Consider the following 24,435-nt stretch of genomic DNA (forward strand, 5'->3'; position numbering starts at 1 on the left):
CAAGCTGTAAGATATGTTTACGTGTGCCCATTCTTTTATGATTCGTTGCAGCCGCCAGGTGCTTAATCAAATCAAATGCTTTCCTGTAATCAACGAGTAGCAAATCAACGAAATCGTCTCCAGGTTCGAGCCATTTTTCGAGCATGAGATAAAGCCTAACTAAATACAATGTGGTACTACACCCTGCTAAACAACCATATTGGTACGGGTCAAGTGAATCTGCAGCTTGCGACATAAGTTCACGGTAAATAAGGGACTCAGTGACTTTGGCAAGGTTTGGCGTGATTGAAATGGGTCTTAACTGATCTCAGCTTTTGGGATGCTTCACCTTTGGAATGACACATACATAAGCTTGTTTCCAAGGCTGGGGGAATGGCTGATCTTTGAAGCACTGATTAATGATCGAAGTTAGACGTTTCATATGGGGGTGTCGAACAAGCCACAATTATGATGTGAAACACGTAGTTATATGGCTAACTTTAGGTACCTCAAGGACGGAACTCCTAGTAGACAGTACGTTTGAACTCCCACTAAGAACGCCACAGTCGTTATCACATGGTTCACTGTGAATACCTAAAGGAGGAGACACCTGGGAAACAGCACTGTAAAAACAGCTATGTTTGGTGTTGTACACCAATGTAGAGCCATCTTCCTATGGGACTCATTCTTTCAACACCAACTGCTATTTTATTCAATAATAGGTTTAACAGGTTTCTTAATTGAGAAATGATATCTAGCATTTTTATATACTTCTCGCCGCAAAATGTGCTACAGAAGAGTATCATCACGTGTGCTTGTGTTGTATTTATTTTTTTTTTTTTTTTTTTGCATTAGTTTAACTGCCATGCGTTTTTGATTGCTCAGAGGTATGTTCAATAGTTTATTTGATCTCTGCTTTATGAATGATGTGCTACGTTTTACTCCTTCATCTTAAATGTTTTCCTTATTTTTATTTTGATTTAAGCGGCTTTCAGACTACGTATATAATTTTCTATGCTTTGTGGCTAAGTTGTTTTACATTAACTATACAATTTCACACTGAAACAAGTTTTTGTTTACATTAGGCTAAAGTAAAATTTTAATAAACTATCAGGATTGTCATCTAAAATCAGGGCAATCATCGTAAGCAAATTATTTAAAAATTAAAATGTGGAGTGAAGGTGGAGATTTAATTTTTTCACAGAAACTGTCGCAAGTATTTCTTTTCTTCAAAGAACTTTGGTACTTAGCATCCTTTTTGTTGTAAAAGAATGTGAGCTCTCTAACGAAATTTATTAATTGTTCATACAGAAATTCCACTTTGTTGCTACTATGTTGACTTTCCCCGCAACATACATAAACTGAAATTCTATGTTGAGCAGAAGTCAGCGTGCCACCTCCTTCGTTACTGGTAAAGTTTGCTCTGTCAGATTGAATAGCGTAAAGCCTTATTTTATGCTAGTGTGAAAAGTTCTACGGTGCAGTGTGGACGACCCATTATTTGTTAATTTTTTGTTTATTTATCTTTAAAGTAGCCTTTTATCCGATTCGTCTGACTACGAAAGCTTCTCTAATTGCACTAAGGGAATATCAAACTGCAACATATGTTTTTTCTACAATTTTTAGTGTTAGTTTAACTGCTATGCGTTTTTGATTGCTCAGAAACATAGTTGATAGTTGACAGGATTGTGGCTTATGAATGGAATGCAATCTGTTACTCTTTCATCTATTCTCACCTTGAACGTTTACCTATTTTTATTTCTGACTTGCTTATGATCTTAGTATTAATCTGGTGGTTGGCCTCCTCAGAAGGAAATACTGTAAATATCTGAAAATAACTTTAAAAAATTATAAAATACTTACTTATATCACCCCTAGAAGTTTTTCAATTTAATTTTATCAGCCCCCTCCCCCTAATGGTCAAACATATAACCCAAATTATATATTATCCATGAATTGTCCCTGCGTGACTTGTATTTAAAATCATTTAACGGAAAAGAAGCTACGTCGACGAAATCAACCGATGGGAAAATTTTTGGACAGTATATAATTTGGGTTGTGTATTTGACCATCAGGTGGGGGGAGGGTAAAGAAAATTGAAAGGTTTTTAGGAATAACAAAAGTAAGCATTTTAGAATTTTTTCAAGTTGTTTTAGAATTTTTAGGGTTTCCTTCTAATGAGACTAACCATTACAAGTACCATGACCTTTTCTATCTATTATTTCTTTTAGACTCAGTTTTGTCCGATTCAACTGAAAACGAAAGTCGCCTCATTGCATTGAGTGAAATGTTTAAGAAGCAGAAGGCAAACCTGGAGAAACTCAAAGGGGAGCGGATAGTACTAGATGGTGACATTGTGAAAAGCAGAGAGGAAGCAAAGCTGAAACAATTAAAAGTTAGTATTTCATTTCTGGGGCTTCAGGACTCGAAAGTCAGGCTCCAAGTCTCGGTTGGTCCAAGCAAGACCCTTGACCGTAGGAGTCCTGCTTGTGTTTACTTGGAGTTTTGGAGTCAGTAATACCTCTCTGAAATTTTGTAAAAGTTGAAAACTCAATAGGTAAACATCTCCTTTTTCAGAAATTTGTACTCTGCTGTGGTGAATTAACAATTAAATAATGAATTTTCGGGTAATTGGAAAAAAAGAAAAAACGCGACAGCGACAAATGATCTTCAACCATTCAAGAATTTGAGCGTTATTGGTGAGATTGGCTAAAATCAGGTGATTTGAGAAATGGCTCAAAATCAGAGAGTTTAATAAAGAATTTATAAAATGAAGCCACTATTTTTGGGGAATGTAGTATCGTAGGATAGTCAGCAATAACATCAACAACAACAAAAAATTGAGATTTTGGTTTTGGTGTTTTTGAAAAAAAATTATATTTCATGAAAATTTACAGAAATTCAACAGAGTAGTCCTTAAAATGATCTAAAATGTGAGTGCCTTTTTTAAATCAGTATGGATGAATTAATCGATTCAACAGCGTAAGTAAGAAAAGACAGAATTTTTTCGGTTAAACAATAGAAATACAATTTAGGGAGCTTAAATTTTGTATATTTCGTCAAAATAGAAAAATAAATAAAAAATGATAGAGATCCTCCAGAATCAGTACTGGTGCAAAGGGCGTCGAATCGACGTTTTAGTTGTTGGGTCTTTTTACAGGGACAAGTAGCATGCTTGTCGTCCAACCTAGCTGTGGCGGGGATCGAACCCTGGGTGCCGTATTGCGAAGTAGAGCAACAATCCACTGTGTTACAACAGGGTAGAAAAATAAACAATTTTTAATTCTGGAGCTTTCTAAGAAACAGGGATTACCAACAAGTTGGAGATCCTGCCTTGTTTATGGGATTGCAATTCAGATGGTAGTTTGACAATAAATGGTCAAAATTTGGCAGGATTTGATCATTTTGACAGGTTTTCTGCCTTATTTCAATACATAATATTTCTATTTAAAGCCTAGCAACAATTTAGAGCTGTAATTCAGCTTACCTCAGTTATTCGAGCTAAAAAATATTTTTAGACCCTGAATAAAGGCCAGTTTCTGCCAAATATTGTGGTCAGATTTTGCCTTTAAATCAGAGTCATGCTGATTTTTATATTGAGTTAAATAATAAAACCTAGCAAGTGTTGACCTTCATTGTTTTCTGCACTGAAGATAACTTCTGCACTGAAGCTACTTCAAAATGGCTTTATGGACAACCTGGAACGGAGCCTTAAGTCTATAAGCTTTGATCTCCTGTAGCTGTTATCAAAGATTATGCCTTCTATTAATTTAAAAGTTATGAAGCATTGGTTGTGATTTCGCTCCACTAAGCAGAGGGTGATAAGGGAGGTGATCGTGTGATAGCTCTCCCCAGTCCCTTGTTATAAAATGAGGGAACAATTCTTAAAAGTACATGTTCCCTCTGAGACAAGAGATATTGCAACAAACCTACAGCCGTAACTTGCACCAAGAGGACAAAGCACTCACATTATTGGACACGTTAATTACGCCATTCACTGAACCAGAATTATGGTAATACTGAGACTTTTCTTAGAAAATGGTCTAAACTTGCTTAAAAAATAGGAAAACGCTCCCTGTTTCAACAATTTTCGTCGTATTTTTAATCTAAAAAAGCCTGTAAACCAAATTTCGAGCATTGGATGCGCAGGAGGATAGAACCGGATCGTAGCTGTGCAATGATAGTCAAATTTTTTATCTTTCGTTGATATATTCCAAGCACAGTTGAGCAGAAAAATTACATACCAAAACTTGCACTGTGAACATAAATATTAAGTAACGAAGAAGGAGAACAGAGATATTACCCAACAGGTAATACCACTGAACCTACAGGGATATTATCATAACACAGATAAACCGAATTAGACCTTTGCCTAAAATTCCTTCTTTATCCAAAAGAAATCCCTCGCTTTACCCAAAGCTAGGTTGAATGCATTGAAATCATTACAACAGTTTAAGCTTTATAAAATACAGGTGTAACTAGGGCGATTGAGAAGTAATATTTCCTTTAATTACTAAACGGGCATTCTGTACTAGAACAACTTTTTTAACAATTAAAACAGTTCCTTAACTAAAAAAACGTCTTAGCTAAAATATTAGCGTGCTAATCTTGAAATCCTTTGTCCGTGAGGATAGGGTTTCGAGTCCTGGTATCGCTGGCTATTTGGAACGGGGGTCCGTGGCTGACTGTAAGCTCAGCCAGAGTCGACTCAGCTCTAAATGGGTGTCTGGAGAAATCTAGGGAACGTAAACAAGAAGGGTTTGAGAAAGCACCGGATGGATGCCCCCCCCCCATTTCACTTCCTGGCTGAAGGGCCATGAAACAGAGATCAGCTTCACCAATAAGGACTATAAGGTCCAATGCCGTATTCTTTACCTTTTTATTCTTTACCTTAAATCAAACAAGGGAATAGTGCCCAACAGTTAGGACCCAAACTTCAAATCACCGAAATGTCTAAAACCAGACACTGGCTTGGATGGAACGGTTGACAGCATGGCCCTTTTGCTTTTATGGTTTAGTTCTTGCTAGGATTCATTTTTAATTGATAGCTGATTGGAGAATCAGTTTAATATGATGTGAGATTTCGCTTCCGAGATATGAAAAAAAAAAAGTCTTAGGATTTGAAAACATGTTACCTTCAGTCTTTTGGAAAGTTCTGTTTCACATCGGAGATGCCTGCACAGCCCTAGATTTCACCAAATGTCTTGGTTTATGTTTCGTCTTTGTGCACTAACTTACCCCAGTGCAAGCGCAAGAAGACGCTTCTCTGAGTTGGCTAACGTAAAAACCAAACTCAGGAATTGCCAGGATACTTACAGGAATCGCCATCTAGGAGTATCTAATAAAACCACAAATGTAGTGATTAAACCCAAATAAATAATTACCATGCCTTTCTACTGTTTCTGTTTTTTTTTTGTTTTTTTTTTTTACAACCACTTTTGCCGAAAGAATACAATAATTATATTTGTGTATGTTTTGTTGCTATTCTGATTTCTTATTTCTAATCCAAATATAAATATTCTAAAATCAATGATTAGGAGTCTAAAAAGAAAAATGCTTACCTTTGATTAATGTTCAGACTGAATCTAAATGAACTTCAACTTTTAATTAATACCCAAATTTTCATTAGTCAAAATAATTTATTTTTTTTGTAATTTATTGTGTTGTTTATCATTGCACTGTTAGTGGCGCTAGACGTTTTAGTTCCTAATAAACTAAGATAAAGTGCCAAAATATCCTCTATTATAAGTTTACAATGCTCTTTGATCTGTTTCTTTGGAATTCTTTGGAAGAGAAAGGAAAGCTCTTGTTCTCTTTTTACAAAAAAAATATATATTTATTAGTTCTTTGCTAAAATTCAGACTATTTAATGTACCAATCCTTTAAGCCTCAATTGACAACACGGTTTCTAGCAGTTTTAAAAATAGGTCTACACAACCCCAACTTCACGCTTTTATATTTTGGATGTAACTACAAAAGAAAAAGAAGAAAAAGTTTCAGCAAAAAAAAAAAATAATAACAATAATGATTGAACAGGAAAATATAAATAAAAATAAAACATGGCAATCACGTCTGCGTACAGTCAGTGTCTAAGTAAGAATTTCCTTCTACCTCTGGGATTGGTTCAAAGAACCTCCACATAGAAAAGTGTAAAAAAAACAGTGGTGTAAACTATTCATTTCCCCTGGTTTTAATCCCCCATCCCCCTCCTTGGGAAAAAGATCAAATTTAATAGTCGTCTTAAATAGTTTTAAACATAATTGCTTTATTTTCTTATGCTGCTCATTTTAGACAAAACGAGTTTATACAGATTTGTGCGATTATTTTTCAAGAATAGGACAAATGGGAAGGGGGATTACGAGGTGGTCGTCATCGATGGTTGAGAATCCTATGCATTAAAACATCACAAAAATATTGCTTTCATTTGTGAGAGAAAAATAAATTTTGATATGTGATCATTTACCTATAAAATTCAAAACTACCTTTTAATCTTTAGATATATTTATAAACAAAATATTTTCATTATTAATTTTTTTGCGTAACCATTTTGTCGCTTGTTAAAGATAGGCTTTGCATGCCTGCAAAAATTACAAGTAGTGGTTGAAATGGTCCTAGAATCATCATAATTAAAATTTTCTAAAACATGTCTTCAGTCCTCGAGAAAAAATTGTTTGATGGGGGAACAAGTATCTTCGAAGGATGATGGAATGGTTGGAAGGAATGATGGAATGGTTTAAAAAGTTCTTTTGGGGGAATGAGGTAGACATTTTTGAAAACTTTTTCTTTTCTTTTTCTTTACCTGAATAGGGGCAGACGTTATCTTGGATGATTTAAAATTTTACATTCATTGAATATTTTTGGATCTCCTTAGATAGAGGTGGGGGTGTGAATGGGTGCCCCCTCCTTCCGTTGTTACCCCTGAATTAATTTTAGAGTGGCAACGAAAAATAAACATTCGCTTGAAACTTTGAGGATTTCAGATTTAAAATTGTATTTATAAGAAGTAAAGCGTTATATCGTTTACAGGCAAGGTTGCCATTTTCCTATCTCTATTAAGTGTTTCGAAAAACCGCATAAGAAACTATACATTTAGTTTTTGGGTCTTTAAAAGGAATGTTTATTTCCCATGGAGTTCAAATTTGATCTTTATGCATTCATCGGATTAATTTTGAGTGTCTAGATTCCACTTAGACCTTTTTTTAAATACCACTTTAAAAAAACGTAACTTGTATATGTCCTAAACTGAATTTGAAGCCTCTGAGAAGTTTCATAACCAAGAATATTGTCCAAGTGACAACCTTATTTTAGGTTGTTATTAGTTTTCTGTCAGGCTTTGATTTTGAGCATGCCTATAAAACCGAACCGAAAATTACCAAAATTACCGAAAAGTGCACTTATAACCGAAAATTACCCTGAATTCAGGCTTTCGCAATAAAGTATATTTTGTGTACTTAGATGCAAGTTTTATTTATATTGACATCATTTTCCAGGCCGTCACTGAAGATTTGAGACAGCTTGAATGTGAAATCAAAGTGATTGCTGAAAATCCAAACAATTCCTTGGTCAAACCAATAATTGGCAAACCGAGGCTGCGGAATCGCTCAACATCTAAAGACAATCAAATAGTATCGGGTAGCTTTTCAGAGAGCAGTGAAATTCAAAGAAGCTGTAATGACACAACAGCAATTGGCAATTCTATTGAAACGACAAAACACTCAACTGACTCTACATCCGCTAATAAAAAAGATGAAAACGTTGATTACAGTTTGCAAAATATCAATTATGATACTGCTGAAGTCCCAACACTGGACGCAGTAAAGAAGACTGCATTTTCCAGGAAAAGTGCTTCTGAAGTTTCAAATAATATAGAAACTTCTGAAGAATCTAAAACAAAATCATTGAACATCATTAATAGTTCCATTTCAGAGTCTGTCAAGCTCAATGTTGACATTCCGGTGGAAACTGCAACTACAGTAGAACACTTGCCTGATTTCCAAGAAGAGCAGCTAGACTCAAATGAGAGGAATGTTGTGAGCTCATCTTATAGCTCTGAATTGAAACATAAGAGGCTACTTACTAGTGGGCAAGAATTGTCCAATATTGTGTCCATTCGTCGACCACAGCCCATTGGTGCAGAAGCTGCAAGTAATCCTGCCGTATTCTCTTCGAAAACCTTTTCTTGTACGGAAGAAAAGGAAGAAGATAAGCGCTCAAATAGTATTTCTACTCCCATTCCTACCTCCCACGATACTTTGTTGGATGAAAATACAAATTTTGGTAAAGCTCTTTCCCACGATGATGAAGAAAAGGAGAAAGATAGGTCGTCCAATCTTGAGATCGAAAGTAACAGCTCTTGCATCCCTGAAATATATTTTCAGCCGGATTTAAAATCATCAGTAAGCAGCTCAATCCCAACAATTGAAAGTTTACAGTCTACTTTAACTAGCGAAAGCGATGAATCCTGCGAAAAAGAAATGAATGACAGTGCTATCGTATATGACGTAGAAACAAGTCAACGTCTTCCAAAGCTTGAACATGGTGATGCTCAGGGGGACGAGCAATCTTTAAATGATTCATTTCAAACAAACGTAAACTCTGAAGGAAACATTGGTGGATGTGTAGTCGATTTTATAGAGTTTCATGACAACAAGGAGTCATTTGGAATTCCTGATGAGGAACGTTTCCTGTTCAGTGAGCCTCTGCACACCGATCTGGTGAAACTAGAACCAGGAAAAGATTTAGAATCTTCTTGGTCCAATAAATTGAAATACGAAGTCGTAAATCCTCTTGAGCTTGAGGATAACAGCATGTACCAGAAACCAGAGCCTTTGTGTCCAGAAATAACCTCTGATTTGACCAGCTATGAATCAAAGTTTACATCAGACTCAGTGGGGGATACTAGTAAGTGTAGTACCGGCTTTAGTGTTTCAGCACTAGAAACAAGTCAAGCTGACAAACAATTTAAAGACTCTTCTTCTATTTTAAAACCTTTGGCTGGGACTTTTGGAAACGTTTTAGTTGCATGCAGTGTTGAGAAAAGACTGAATAGTGATGAATTTGATATTGTGCGCAACAGTGATCCATCCATGGGAAATGAACACATCCCCGATGAAATTTTTACAGATGGCTTGGACTTAAATTCTTTACCAATAACGTCCGATGCCAGCATTGATACAAACAGTACCGAAACAAAGGATCTGAGAAATTCGAAGTCTTCTTCGCCAATACCAGAAATATATTTCATGCCAGACGAGCATTTTCTCGAAACTGAAGAGACTGATATGAACTTTAACGATGAACAGAGCTCAGAAAGTTATGGACTACACGATACTAACAGTAAAGTCACACTAAAAAACTCTAGTAGTAGAACCATTTCTTCTAAGCATGATACTCATTTAGAATCTTTTCACATTGATAGCCAGGATGATGGGAAAGAGTTTGCCTCTGATTGCAATGACTTTTCTTTGTCGTTAAATAAAAGTAATGGGGAAGGTAAGTTTAATCAGGGTAGTGGAACAACTAAAAAGAAGGTCTGCGCTGAAGACCCAGATTTTAAGAACAATGAAGACAGAGATTCAGAAGCTAATGATTCGGAGATTTCAAATTATAAAGAATCAGAGTTAAAAGGCTATTTTATGTTGAACGAAACCTATGAAATAGCTGCTGAACATGACGTACGAAAGTTCAAAAATGACCTTTTTTTGACTGATGAACGTATTAAAGAGAACAGAAGATCTTCTGACTATGAACAGTCAAGTCAGAAAAAGCTAGAAAATGATATTTTACCGGACACAGAAGGGCCAGCTCAAAATCTAATAACAAGCTGCTCCAAAGATCCAGCATATGTCTGTGGAGAAGTCTCAAGTGATTCCTCTAATGCTAGAAATCGTGAGCAGGCTGAATCTCTTGAAAGTAATAAAACTCCAGAACGATGTAATGATACCGTAAATTTTGAAGAAATGAACTACGGTGTCCCAAAACGGGAAGAATTAGAAACACCTCAAACATCTGCCAATATATATATTATTCCTGAATGCATGCTTCAGGAAAATACATTAACAGAGTCTACTAAAAAGCTAGAGGAACAAGAGGAAAAACAAGTTGAAAAGTCAGAAGTCTTAGAATTTCAGCAAATAGAAAATATAGGAACTTCGTCCGATATTTGGGATTCTTCGTTTAAAACAGTTCTGCAAAGAGAATCAGTCAAGAACGAAGAGGAACGAAGACACAAACTAGAAGATCAAGTATCAAAACCGGTGGAGTTGGAACTGGAGCGAGTCGAAAGCCTGGAAACTTTGTCATCCAAGCAGCAAAAGGATGATCTAGATCAATTAAAACGAATTGATAAACCTGAAAAATTGGAAGATGAGAAAGAAGAGAAGGTGTGGGCTTGTTCAGATACATTTATAATTTACAATTCCTTGGGTAGAGACATATCACAAAAGGCTCTGTCTGAGAAACATGAGGAACAAGAACTAGAAGAAGAAGCAGAAAAACTGAGTATGTTAGAAAATGAGCAAGCAGAAACGAAACAAGCTTTTAAAGATACGTTTGTTATTCAAGATTCCCCGGTTAGTGACACTTCTAAAAAAATCATCCGAAAAATTCGAGGAACAAAGACAAGAACTAGAAGAAGAAGAAGAAGAAAAGTTTAAAAATTTAGAAGAGGGGCAAATAGAAAAGACACAAACTTTTTCAAATACATTTATTTACGATTCCTCGTTCGATGGCGTTTTACAAAAATTCCCGTCTGAGGAGCAAGAACTGGACAGAGAAGTAGAAAAGCTGAACAAATTAGAAGATGAACAAACAGAAAAGCTAGACACTTCTTCAGATACATTCATTATTAATGACTCATCGTCTAAAGAAATTTCACCCACTGAATCACCCAACAAGCAGGAAATTGTATCGCTTGTAAGTCACGTTCTAGCATCTGATGACTCGACAGTGGCAAGGATGGTAAATGATAGAATGTCGGCGGCCTATTTTACTACAAGCTATGATGTGGCGACTTCTGGCAATTCTTCCGAAGGTAAGCCCTATTTTCTAGTTTTCTACCTATTTTCAAATTTATGTAATGCACATACACTTAATGAGCCTACCCCATCCCCCAACCCTCCGATTCTTGAGATGTATGCAGTAGTGACGTTAAAATCAGGTCCGGCTGACACTCTATGAGGGTTTTTACAAAAATCATGAATTCTTGGGCTTGGGATCTTGGGGGATAATATATTCGTTAAGCATTGCCAACAGAAGTTTTTTAGCTTAAATATTACTATTGTTTAATATCTTGAGATTTTTATTTAAGCTTCGGGATTTTTGGATTTTTCAGTGGTAGACATGGTTTAAAGGTACACCTAGTGTGAGGTAAAAAACATATTTGCACTAAGCTGGGATTGGTAATTTGCGAAACAATCACAGAACCCTGAAAATGGTTATTAACTGTATAAATGACCTAAATATTTCATACACACATACACAAAAATAAAGAATAAGATATCGAGAAACCATGATTATGAAAGTAAACTTGAATTCGGTTATATTTCCTTCTTGAATGTTAAATTCCAAGTTTATATTAACTGTTAAACCTATTGAATGTGCTGCAGTTACCAGAAAAGAACTCGAAATTTTAGTTTATTCAAATTAAATCTCATTATTGTTAAGTACCATTGGTAGCTATGTATCTTACGTACTTAAAAAAAGGAAACGACATTTTTTGTTTCTTAAACTGAAAAAGAATGCTGTTCATGCACCTCATGAATGTTCATGCTCCTCAACAATAAAGAGTAAGACTTAAAGATACATAAACCGAGCTGGCTGCCAATAGAGCATCTTAAAAAAAGGAGACATTTTTTTGTTTCTTAAACTGAAAAAGAATGCTGTTCATGCACCTCAACAATAAAGAGCAAGACTTAAAGATACACAAACCGAGCTGCCAATAGAGCAGCTTAAAAAAAGGAGACATTTTTTTGTTTCTTAAACTGAAAAAGAATGCTGTTCATGCTCCTCAACAATAAAGAGTAAGACTTAAAGATACATAAACCGAGCTGCCAATAGAGCAGCTTAAAAAAAGGAGACATTTTTTTGTTTCTTAAACTGAAAAAGAATGCTGTTCATGCTCCTCAACAATAAAGAGTAAGACTTAAAGATACATAAACCGAGCTGCCAATAGAGCAGCTTAAAAAAAGGAGACATTTTTTTGTTTCTTAAACTGAAAAAGAATGCTGTTCATGCACCTCAACAATAAAGAGCAAGACTTAAAGATACATAAACCGAGCTGCCAATAGAGCAGCTTAAAAAAAGGAGACATTTTTTTGTTTCTTAAACTGAAAAAGAATGCTGTTCATGCACCTCAACAATAAAGAGCAAGACTTAAAGATACACAAACCGAGCTGCCAATAGAGCAGCTTAAAAAAGGAGACATTTTTTTGTTTCTTAAACTGAAAAAGAATGCTGTTCATGCTCCTCAACAATAAAGAGTAAGACTTAAAGATACATAAACCGAGCTGCCAATAGAGCAGCTTAAAAAAAGGAGACATTTTTTTGTTTCTTAAACTGAAACAGAATGATGTTCATGCACCTCAACAATAAAGAGCAAGACTTAAAGATACACAAACCGAGCTGCCAATAGAGCAGCTTAAAAAAAGGAGACATTTTTTTGTTTCTTAAACTGAAAAAGAATGCTGTTCATGCTCCTCAACAATAAAGAGCAAGACTTAAAGATACATAAACCGAGCTGGCTGCCAATAGAGCAAGTTATGGTGAAGGAGCTCAAATAATTTCTGGGCAGGTAGTCTTCTGAATACTTAATACTAAAAAATCAAGGGTTAACTCTTAATTATACTAATATATCCTTACATAGAATACCAAGCAATCCTAGCTCTTAACCTTAGCCATGTCTTTATTTAATGAATGGTGAAGCTCATTAAATAGATCGACAGAAAGAGGGTGACGATGAAGAGTGCCTGGTCTCTAAATGAAGTTCGAGGTGTACCTTATCAGTGAGGACAGATTGGATGAACTCTTAGACTATCAACATTTGCATTCCGACCCTGCGGATTCTGTATCTGAGGAGCAATCAGACTATGATGAAGAAAGGACAACATCGAGGGACTTGTGCAGAATTGTTACTAACAGAGGGAGAGGAATATATTGAACTTGGAACAAATTACCGAAAAATCACCCGTGTTCTACTTATAGGGATGGTTCCCCTGATTGATATTCATCAGCGTATCGGAGTTATGTTCGCATGGCATATCGTCATAGTTTTCCAGCTTTTTGTGGATTGAATTTCAGACTAAGGTTCATAGATTATGAATTCAGAATTCTTATTTTCTACGATACGAAACGACATTGGTAAGTAATTAGAATTGATATTGCAAAGAAATCACAACACCTTGAGCATTCATCTAAATATTTGTTCCTGCAGTTTCCCCTTTGAGGAGGTATCACGAGATTTCCTCTTGTGGGATGTCAGAATTAGTTCATTTTTAGCCATAATGTTCATGGAGAAAAGGGAGTTTCATCTCCAACATGAAAAGGTACATTTCTATACAACAATCTCCAAGGGAAAGAGGAGGAGGGGTCTTCGAACCAAATCAAGTAGAGAAGCCATCGTTTACCGGTGTGTAACTATGAGGTAATGGATTATTTGTATCCAGCATCTCTTTTGGCAAGAACACTTTCTATTTGTTCATTTTTGATAAATATAGATATGGTAAAGGTGCATACAGGTCAGACCTTTCGAAGAGACTTATTGCACGGGATATTTGACCCGCTTGGGATGAGGATCAATCACTGTTGCTTGTCGACATAATCAGAAGATTTTCTGATATTTTTGAAATGAATAAAAGACTAATTAGCACAAGAATGTAACTCATTAATCAACGATGCAAAGTCCGTGAGCTCCTCTGGTGTATGTACCTGGCTATCAAATTTCAAGCGAATCCGAGTTATTTAGTGAGACAGGCTGGTGAGATCAAAAAGTGGCATATGTCTTTTAAAATACATCCCCTCTATTCCGTTTTACTAAGGTACTGGTTAAAGTGAAGCATTCTTTTTGCCACTGAATTATAGGAAAATAATCTTTTGTTCTCTTTGGATCGTTCAGTTATTTTTTTTTTGTTTCGTTTTCCAAAGTTCCCTGGCCATGGCTGGTAAAACTATAAAATTCGGATAAAAAAGCATGGAGGTGCTACGTCATGATAATAGGCGTATGAGGGCTGAGGGTGCAAACTTGTTCCTGAGTCAGAAGTATATATGTCAAATTGAATTCTTGTATTAAGAGTAAACGCTTTTTCTGAACCCCACTGCTACTGTGTCCACCAAGGTTTTGAAAATTAAAAGCAGTCTTGCTACCCCCCCCCCTCCCCCTTAGCTATTGGTTCTCTTGGCCAACTGGTGACAACTTAAAAGATCCGGTGTGCTAGCCAGAAGAAGATTGTGGGTTATAGTGCCCGATGTCGAAATATGTGCGTAAATATGCACTTTTTGATATTATAATTGATATTTAGTGGGATCTTGGGATAAACATGATTTTTTTTATATATATATAATATGATAATAGCTAAAGGGTTTTTATATCTCGTTGCGCCCATCTTCTTGTTCTTCCACCGAAGTTATATGGGAATAAAGTTGTCACCCTCTTAGAAAATTTTATCTTTATTCGTTGATCAAAGATACATTCCATCGTAAGTTCAGGATGAATCCTTCCTTTTGGTGCTTAGAAGGCATTTCACTAAAGTTTTTATTGCCTCTATTGTTGCTCAATAATATTGAGAGACAATTTGAAATATATTACGAAGTATAGACTGTATCCTGTGGTCAGGGTCTTTACTAGCCAAAATGTTGGGGGGGGGGAGGGGGAGAAAGAGATTTTATCGACTGGCTGGTCATTTTAACCGACTGTTTTTTGTCAGTAATTAATATAATGTTTTCGAATACAATACGTAAAATCACTGCACGAGTCGGTAAAACCGCTGCATTTACCAACCGCGATTCAGATTTTGGTGCATATCAAGTCACTATTTTAATGTTGTTTATTTAACCAAATGGAAAATTGTGGCACCATCTGTAAAATCACGGTAGGAGTCGGTAAAACTGCTGTGTTTACCAAACAAAGAATTTTAACGGCGTCGGAAAAATCGTGGCGCGAAGTAAAATCGCCACAATTTTACCGATTTTTTTACCGAGTGACCAAAAAAATTTGGGGCGCCCCCCCCCCCCTCATACTGTGACGGCCCTGCCTGTGATTACCGTTAAAAGTCATTTCCATTTACTTGAAAAATAAGCTTATTCGATGCATGCGGGTAAAATTATACCCGTTAATAAGATTTGTGAGAAAGCAATGCTGAGTAGATGTTTATTTTTTATGCCAACAGTGGCAATAATTTGGCTCTCATTCTATTTTGAGTTGAGCTTGCCTGCCCTAGGGGAAGTTATTTGTATATTAGATAATCTTTTAGTTTTTGCTTTAGAGGTATACAATGTGATAGTGATCGTTTGTAAAGAAACAGAGGGATTACTTTTAAAATTCCTGTAGCTCAACAAAAAATTTCTTTTTACTTGCTAAAAATTTAATACAGGAGACCCAATCATGTGGAATTTAACTTTTGGTCCGTTTTTCTGGTTCCTCGCACACGAAGGGACCGATCAGACTTTTAAACGGCGGGGCTATTTATCTCTCCAGAAGTCTACCTTTCGGACATTTTCTTACAGAATAATGCAGTAGGCTCACGTAAATGCATCACACAGGAAAACTAATTAATTATAATACATTTTTCACCAGAAATTAATCTCTCTTTTTCTCTTCGGTTTGTTCTATTACTTTAATGTTTTATTTTCCAAGGCTCTCCTGACCATGGCGAGTATAACCCACAGAAAGAAGAAGTTCAGTTTCTAGACTCTAAGGAACTAATATCGAAGCTCAGCAAACTTGAAAACTTAAACCGAGACTTTGATTTTGAGTCGCAATGGATGGATGACGATCTGCTACAATCGCCAATAGCTTCAGCGGAAGAAGAAGCGGTTGCTATACAAAAAAGACAACACAAAATTGACTTAGAGGTATCACATAGGATTTTATTTAGTTCATTTTTGTAAGAATATTTATTGGTCTAATTTTCATGAGCAGTTTGTGCGATCCTCTAGTTCTAATTCTTTAAAAGTGCCAAAAATATCTAATTGTTTGAATTGGTTAAGTGAAACTTACGCAGCGATATATCTAAACAAATTAGAAAAAATTGGGAATGCGATTTTTTTACGAAAAAAGACATGTATGCGCATTTATCCAGTCTTTTGGTAGCATTTGGTCGCCAAGTTTGAAAAAAGAAACGAGCTAGAAAATTCAGCTAAAAACATATTGCACGAAACAGCGTAATGGTGTATTTACACATTGCGGAAATCTGTCTGGATTTATCAATCCGGGCAGGAATTTTTTCCATTTTCACGCTTCAAAAACTCTCTAACTTTCCGCAACGATTTTGTCAAATCAGGACGGATTCTTGGCAAGATTTTAAATGAATAAAACCACGACTATGGATCATCAAAAACTTCATGATTTTGTAACATTGGTTCAAGGCAACCCCAGCTTGTATGATACTACTCACCCAGGTCATGAGAAAACGAAGGAAAATGATGTCATTCGCCTCTCTATTGCTCAACAGCTTTCAGAGGAGGGTCATGCTGATGCATTTATTTAAAAATTTTGCCTTAAAACATGGTGTTTTCTGGGCCATCGTTCGAAAAGATACAGACGGAATTCTGCATGGATTTCCGCAATGTGTAAGTGAACCATGAGATGTTAATTTCCTTTGAAGGTGTAGTTGTCTTTGGGAATCAACACATTGTTAATGTTTGACTGTTTACGGACCAAAAGGCTTGTCACATTTAACTAGTTACTTTTGCTTATTTGTTTTCATATTTCAACGTTACAACACTGACGAGCTGGCGATACTGCTTGTTGTTAATAATTTTGACCCCCCCCCCCCCCCCAAGAAAACAAATTAGACAGTCGCGCTTTTCGGGTATGAATTGACTTAATAGGGGGTCCAGGGGTGGGACAGTGTTTTATTTATGTTTACTAGGTATTTTAAGATACTTTATGCTCAAAGCGAAAATATGCATGACAATAGCGTAAGATAGTGTTTTTGCAGCCTATAATATTATAAGGTCTTTGTTTTCTACCTAAAATGGCTATTGCACACATGTTAAATCTAAAGATTCATTTTTATTCAGTTTTCAATTTGTTGTCTTTATTCTTAGCTTCCTGCTTTTTGAGTTCCTAAATCTTGTTCAGATTTACTTTTTTACTTTTCTGCTTGGAACATAGGGAAACTGAAGGGTCTTTTTGCCCTTTAGTAGGGATCTTAATAGAATTAAGTTTGTCCCTTTAAAATGGTTATTATCAGAGATAGAAGATGCTTATACAAATACTGGCTTAATTGGGTTTAAAAGCTTAGAAGTTTTAAAAGCTTAAAACGCAATCGGTAAAGCTGAAACTCAGTGTTACTAGCAAATTAATTTGAATACAAGTTCCCTCATTTCGTCACCATCATCAGAAATTGCAAAATACTTGTAATTGAATCTTGAAATTTACAGCAGCTACTGAGAAGGAAAATTCCCTCTTCTAAAATAAATTTTGATTGTTTATATGTCAATTTCATCCCCGCTCACATTATTTAATTGTTAAGGTTGCGCAACCATTGATGATGGTGAGGAAAAGAGGGATTATTAGGATTTAATCCGCATGATAATGCTGAACTAGAGTATGGTCAATTCTGAAAGCATAGGTAGCGAAAATTACCACTGTTAGATGACATTCGTGTCTGTTTAAAGCAGGCTTCTGTCATATAAAATAATGCGTATGGTATATATCTGCTAATACTTCACAAAGGGGCTGCTATTTTTCTTCTAATCCCTTTTAAGTACTTTTTAGAGAAATTTCACTTTATGCAAAATAAGAAAAAATCGACTTTAAAACATTACAAAGAATATTTTCTCTCAGAATTACTGGAAGCCGCTACTCCTGTTTCAAAAAATCTTTTCACATTTAGGTCATACCCTTTGCAGTAATTGTAAGCGCTAGAAACGGAGGGGGAGGGGCTAACTTCACCGCCGAAGATTTTCTGAGGGCTTAACATCGTCCAATATTTTGGTGGAAAACCTGCTGGAAATCGCAAAATAGAGATTTTGTGCCTAACCTATTTAGGACCTTTTTTTATTTTTAGACCCACTGCCCCTTATAAAAACCTCTGCTGAACCCAGCTTGAAACATTCGGCTTTGTGCCTGTGTATTCTAGTCTTGGAGCAAGGATGGAATTTCTTAGTGTATTCTGGCACCTAGTCCTTGAAGCTCTTAATACATTCTGAAATTCTTGTTCGACAAAGTCCGAAAAAGAACTACATTCTTCATTGCTAGGTCATTCTCAAAAGAAAATGAAATTTATAATTTTAGCAAAACTATTTAAAAAGCGAACAATTATCAGAACCCCAAAATCTAAGCTTTTTAGGGTATACTGAAAAAATAGTAACAATAAAAATGGAAAAATAGTAGTAATTTTTAAGTTATTCCAAGAGATAAAAATTAGGTAAGTGAAATCATGTATCAAATGAAACACAAACAAACAAACGGATACACAGCAACATATTTCGTGACCCAGAACAGTAGCGAAGTTTCTTTATTGACTTTTTTTAAAGCAAGTAAGTATACTTCAATTCGACAAAACATGAAAAGAAAACTAAATTGTGTAAAACTACTAATTCAATATTTAAATTCAATCGCATCAGGGACCCTCAGAGCATATGAGATTGATTCTACCCTGCGAAGCAAGCGGCAATTCAAGCTCGCTGTCTGCTGACCGCTTGATCTTTTTTTTCAGGTTTCTTGTTTTATACCGGATTTTTATCATTTCAAAAGATTTGAAAGATTCCTAATAAACCACCACCATCTTATGCACCTTCTTTTAAAGTTATTAACCTTACATTTTTCAGTGTTCCTTTTGTATCAAATAGCTATCTAGATCTTTCAAGTTAACCAAACTGTTGAATTCTAAAATATGTATCATTTTTCGTAGGTTCTAGGAGGGGCTTTGGTCTCATAAGCCTGTGCCACTATTTATAATTTGAATATATATATATATGTGTGTGTGTGTGTGTATATATATATATATATATTCTTTGTAGATTCAACAGCTTCAGGGACTCTCAGAAACCACAAGACCAACAGTACCCAGCGAAGCAACCGACAATTCATGTTCGCCGTCTGTTTATCGTTTGAACGGATTTTTTTATCGAGAAATACCTAACAAACCCCCGCCACCCTATACACCACCTTTGAAAGCCACTAATCTTACGTTTTCATGCACTTCCGAAATTATTCCCAATAGCCTTGAAGATGTTCAATCATTTGTAAAAATGTATTGTGCTCGTCTAATGGAGAACAATGTGAGTGAAAATACTGGAATTGAAATTATGCAGTGCTTATTTGAAATCAATGATGAATTTCTCACTGAGGACGAACTAATTAGCCGAAATAGTTATGCTGAATTCCTTTGTCATCTTGTTGATGAAGCAATTTATGAAATAAGAAACCCAGCAGAATATCACCCTAAATACAGTTACTACAAGTATTTATTAACAGACAATAGTGCTATGCTAAAGGAGGCTGAACGTGTGGTTTTCTCTGAATTAGGGTTGGTTCAAAAGTGTGAAAAAGAAAGCAGGGCTGTAAGATGGTCTCTAAAGACACGTGATAAAGTGGATGAAATCCTAGTTAGAGAATTGCAGAGTGAAGGAGATGAGTGGAATGACTTGTCGCACGCTTTGACAAAAGTTCAAAATCAGCTAGCGGATGATTTACTGAATGAATTACTCGTGGAAATTGTTGCTGAAATGAACGATAGTGACACTTCAAGCAGTAAATCCGTCCATGTATAGTATATATGTAGTCTTTTCGTATTTTTAGTTTAGTAATTTTTGTCACTTTCAGCCGAAGTTGTTTTTTGTGACTTTATTTGGGTCTTCAATTGTATTTACCCCAGATATTGGCCTGGCTTTCGCGGTTTGTGCCTAATCTTATACTTTTGTATCTTCATGAATAGGCATGAGATTGTTGTCTCAATGAAAACCATTTTATATGCACTATTTCTCCTCTATTTTTTACAATATTTTATGTTTAGTTATCAAAATATTACCTATCAAGGCTGGAAATATAGAAGAAAAAGATCGGAAGTCAGTGTTTTGTGATCCGGTTTCCGTATGATTTCCCAAAAATCTATAAGAGGTACGGAATTTCGCTTTGATAATTTAATAGATAACATAAAGCTCCACTAATAAAGAAAATATTTCAAAGTTACTATATATCGTAATGGCGCAACAAAAATGCTGGCTTTGAGTATCCTTTGTGGCTAATGTGATTAGTAAATGGTGTGTATGAAGCCTTAAGTTCGTGTCTGATAATTTTCACATATCTAAGGTAATTGCCGTTTGTTAAAAAGCATAAACAGATACGACGTCTAGCTTTGGTTGAAACACAAAAATTTGTACAGTTCTAGGCTCAATTTACTCCTGGCTTAAAAATACTCTTCTTGGCTCAGAATTTCATTGGCTAAAAAAAGGGAACTTTTGATTAAAATTTTTCGGGGAAATGCTGTTTTAAAGACCCCAAAAGTTTTTTTTTTTTTTTTTTTTTTTTTTTTTTTTTTTTTTTTTTTAACCTGAATTCTACCTCCTGCAAAATCAAAAACCATTGACACCAAAAAACAACATTTTAATTTTGGAAAAATTTGTTCCATCCTTCCAATAAAAAATGATAGAAGAAGCCACGAATTATCTTTTAAACTTTCCCCCTCTATACTCCTTCCTCTAGAAAGAAGGAAACCGCTTGGGCAGAACTTTTTCTGGAAAACGAAGAAACCAAGTTTTTGTTATATCTTGAAAGTCAAACTATAGTTTTACCTCGATATGACGTTAATCTATAGTTTTATCAAGAAACTATTCGATGAGATTCAGCTTTGCATTGTCTTGGACTACATTTAATTAATTACCTCTCTTTTTTATGCGAATAATCGACTTTCTTCGAAACAGCCAAGTTAGTCTGGCCAATCCAAAATGAAAAAGATTTTTACTTTTGTAATTATTTGAGCAGTGTTTTCCCCGATTTTTTGCAAACAGTGCTTTAAAATTTCATGTTTTATATGAATCAAATAAAATATTCTTAGTGTAATTCTTAAAATCTGTTTTTAATCATCCCCGCATTCTTTAAAAATCATCAGAATTCAGCCAAGTCAGATCTTTAAACCATTAATACCTGAGCCACATCGCCGCATCATAGTCACATCTGTCGATAAGATCAAAATTACGCACGACTACAGCGCCAATTATGTTCACCATTCGTAATTTCTTGAACTCAACTTTCAAGCATAAATTTCTTGGCTGACCAATCAGAGTCAAGATTTAAGGCCTACTTTTTATAAAACAAGAAAGTATGGAAACTTAGAACAGTGGTTTTTCTACCTGTGACAGGAATCTGACAGAAGTTAAGAAGACGTAGTATTAGTAGAGAATAGTGTGATACAAATTAGTGTTGGTGCAAACTCGTTAAACTAATTTCTTGCAATTTTAATTTTCTGCTTTTTAAATAAAAGTATGACACTAAAATCAAGAAAAATAACATGTCATTCATGAAATTTGGCTTCTTTTTTTATCGACAAATGTGACTATGATGTGGTTCGGGCATAAGAAAATGAAAGTTTAATGTTTCTTAAATCTGCTTGATTTGAAAAATGTATGAGAACATAATTGTAGAAAAATTTCTTTTTAAGATCTGTTTCTCATTTCTATTATCAACATATTTGCGGTACTGGTATCCATCAACTTGACATATAGTATGTTCGCACATACAGGGAACTGGATATAAAAAAAAGGTTGGACTAGAATGCACATCTTACATTACCTTCTTAATCGGCCTTATGCCAACTTAAGCTAACCTAATTAATTACGCAGCTGGGACGTCAAATTCATTTTTTGCAAAGGCCGTGTCATTGTCAGCGCAATACCCTACCTTAGACCTTAGATCCTCTTGTGCCACCAGAGGCACCCAGGGCATCCACGAAGAGCCGCCATTCGTTTCGCATGTGCGCTGCCGCCAAAACATCTTCCCATTGGGGGTGTATCGTCGTGTGAATGTTGGAAAGGTCCTGTCTATATCTGCAACGCAAGGTGTCAGCGCAATAGTGTTGACTGATTAAAGAGCAATATATTCCCCGTTTTTTATGTCATCATGAAAAAGGCTCGGAAAAGGGCTCATTCGATCGCAAAATAAAGTAATTTCTAGTGCTTTTTAAAAGGCACCGATCCTGACTAAAGGTTAACATGGTGTCATACAACACCCTCTTTGCCTGGACACCCTTTATTGCTCAACCGGCATTTGATCAAAATTTCATAATAGCCATATTAACCAAAGCGGTCGAGGGATCCAAAAACGTGCGTTCAGGGTGATAAAGAACATATGGTCCAATAAACAAAAACCCCATAGAGCTTCCAATCTGTAACGTATTGACTTCTCCCTCCTGAGTAATTTCTTCTGGGCTTTATCTTGTTATTAATTAAAAAAAACTTTTTCCACAAAATAAGTTTCTCAAAGAAAAGTAAAGAACTCCATTAAACAAAAAATTAGCAAAAATAAAATAAAATAATGCATTCCAACCGTGAAACTACCACAAATCAGCATCGATAAATAAATGAAACCCTAAACGAACAGAAATTACAATAAATAGCCGAGTCAAACTCAAAACGATCAGAAATTAACATAAGTTGGGCTCAAAACCCCTATGCCTTCCCAAGGCCAGAACATAATTTGCACTTTACTGAAAAAGATATAAATGTTTTTACTTTTATAATTTTAATAAATCAAATAATATTAACATTTTGATTACTAAATATCAGTATATGTATATTAAACTGACAATGCACATTCATTTGTATTTTCGTCAGTAAAGTGCAAATTATGTTCTGGCCTTGGGAAGGCATATGGGTTTTGAGCCCAACTTATGTTAATTTCTGCTCGTTTTGAGTTTGACTCGGTTATTTATTGTAATTTCTATTCGTATTGGGTTTCATTTATTCATCGATGCTGATTTGTGGTAGTTTCACGCTTGGTAGATTATTTGATTTTATTTTTGCTCATTATTTGTTTAATGGAGTTCTTTACTTATCTTTGAAAAATTTATTTTGTGGAAAAAGTTTTTTTCATTAATTTCTGTTTGTTTTATATTGAAATAATCTTTTCAGAGAAAAAGAAAATAATGCTTTAAATCTTTTCGTTTTTTTAAGAATTTATAGTTTGGCTTGCTATTTGTATGCTGGAGAAAAATTTTCAGCAATTTTTAAAAACATACACCCTCTTAAAAATCTGGACACAAATAGTAGTGTTTAATTTAGTTTCAAACCTCGTAACTCCTTTGATACAAAGTGCCCTGGTCTTAACAACAACAACAAAAATAATACATTATACCCACATAGATCCTTGCTATAAAAATGTAAAGCCTTCCAATTACTTTCGACTATTAAAAAGGGCACTAGGCCTTTCGATTTCCAATCGAATGAGCCCTTTTTGAGTTTCTACGACAACACTTCCTATAAACACCTTTTATGCCCCCAGGGCATAAATTACAACTCTTACCCCAAGGGCTGTGAGGGTGGTTGTCATCCTCTAAGACCTAATTTCTAGAACTTTCTTCTATGTTACACAAAATGGCTATATCAAAATTTTGATTGGTTGTATCTGAGAAAATGGTGGGCGTGAGAGGGGCGTTAGTCTTTCTCCAATCATTTTCAACTATTAAAAAAGGCACTAGCCCTTTCAATTTCCAATCAAATGAGCCATTTTGAAATTTCTACGACAAAACTTTCAATAAAAACCTTATATGCCCCCAGGGGATAACTTACAACCCTCGCCCTGAGGGCTCGGTGGGGGGTTGTCATCCTCACAGACCTAATTTCGGAACTTTCTACTACGTTGAACAAAATGGCTATCAAAAATTTTGATTGGATGTGTTTGGGGGAATGGTGGGCGTGAAAGAGGGGTTAGTTACCATCCAATCACTTTCAACTATCAAAAAGGGCACTAGCCCTCTCAATTTCCAATTGAATGAGCCCCTTTTGAAGTTTTTACGACAACTCTGTCATTAAAAACCTTATATGCCCCCAGGGCATAACGTACAACCTTTGCCCCCGGGGACTCTGGGGGGTATGACATCATTAAATACATAATTTCCAGAACTTTCAACTATGTTGAACAAAATAGCTATCTATAAGCTTCGAATGAATGTGTTTGGGGAAATGGAGGGGTAAGAGGGGGGTTAACTACTCTCCACTCACTTTCAACTATTAAAAAGGGCATTTTCAATTTCCAATCAAATGAGCCCCTTTTGAAATTTCTACAACAGCTTTCTATAT

General features: G+C 35.5%; 1 protein-coding gene across 1 annotated transcript in view; it reads left to right on the plus strand.

Annotated features, from left to right (window-relative positions):
• Positions 1-10,780, plus strand: part of LOC148948355 (uncharacterized) — a 100,491-nt gene extending 89,711 nt beyond the window's left edge. The window contains exons 8-9 of the mRNA XM_089094305.1: positions 2,211-2,374; positions 7,470-10,780. Coding sequence (XP_088950431.1) covers positions 2,211-2,374; positions 7,470-10,634 — 3,329 coding nt within the window. The 3' untranslated portion in view covers positions 10,635-10,780. The remainder of the gene's footprint in view (positions 1-2,210; positions 2,375-7,469) is intronic.
• The last annotated feature ends 13,655 nt before the right edge of the window (positions 10,781-24,435 follow it).

The sequence above is a fragment of the Artemia sp. Qi Xiang Cuo genome, chromosome 9 (genome assembly GCF_049724085.1).
Source record: "Artemia sp. Qi Xiang Cuo chromosome 9, ASM4972408v1, whole genome shotgun sequence".
NCBI classification, from domain to species: Eukaryota; Metazoa; Arthropoda; class Branchiopoda; order Anostraca; family Artemiidae; genus Artemia; species Artemia sp. Qi Xiang Cuo.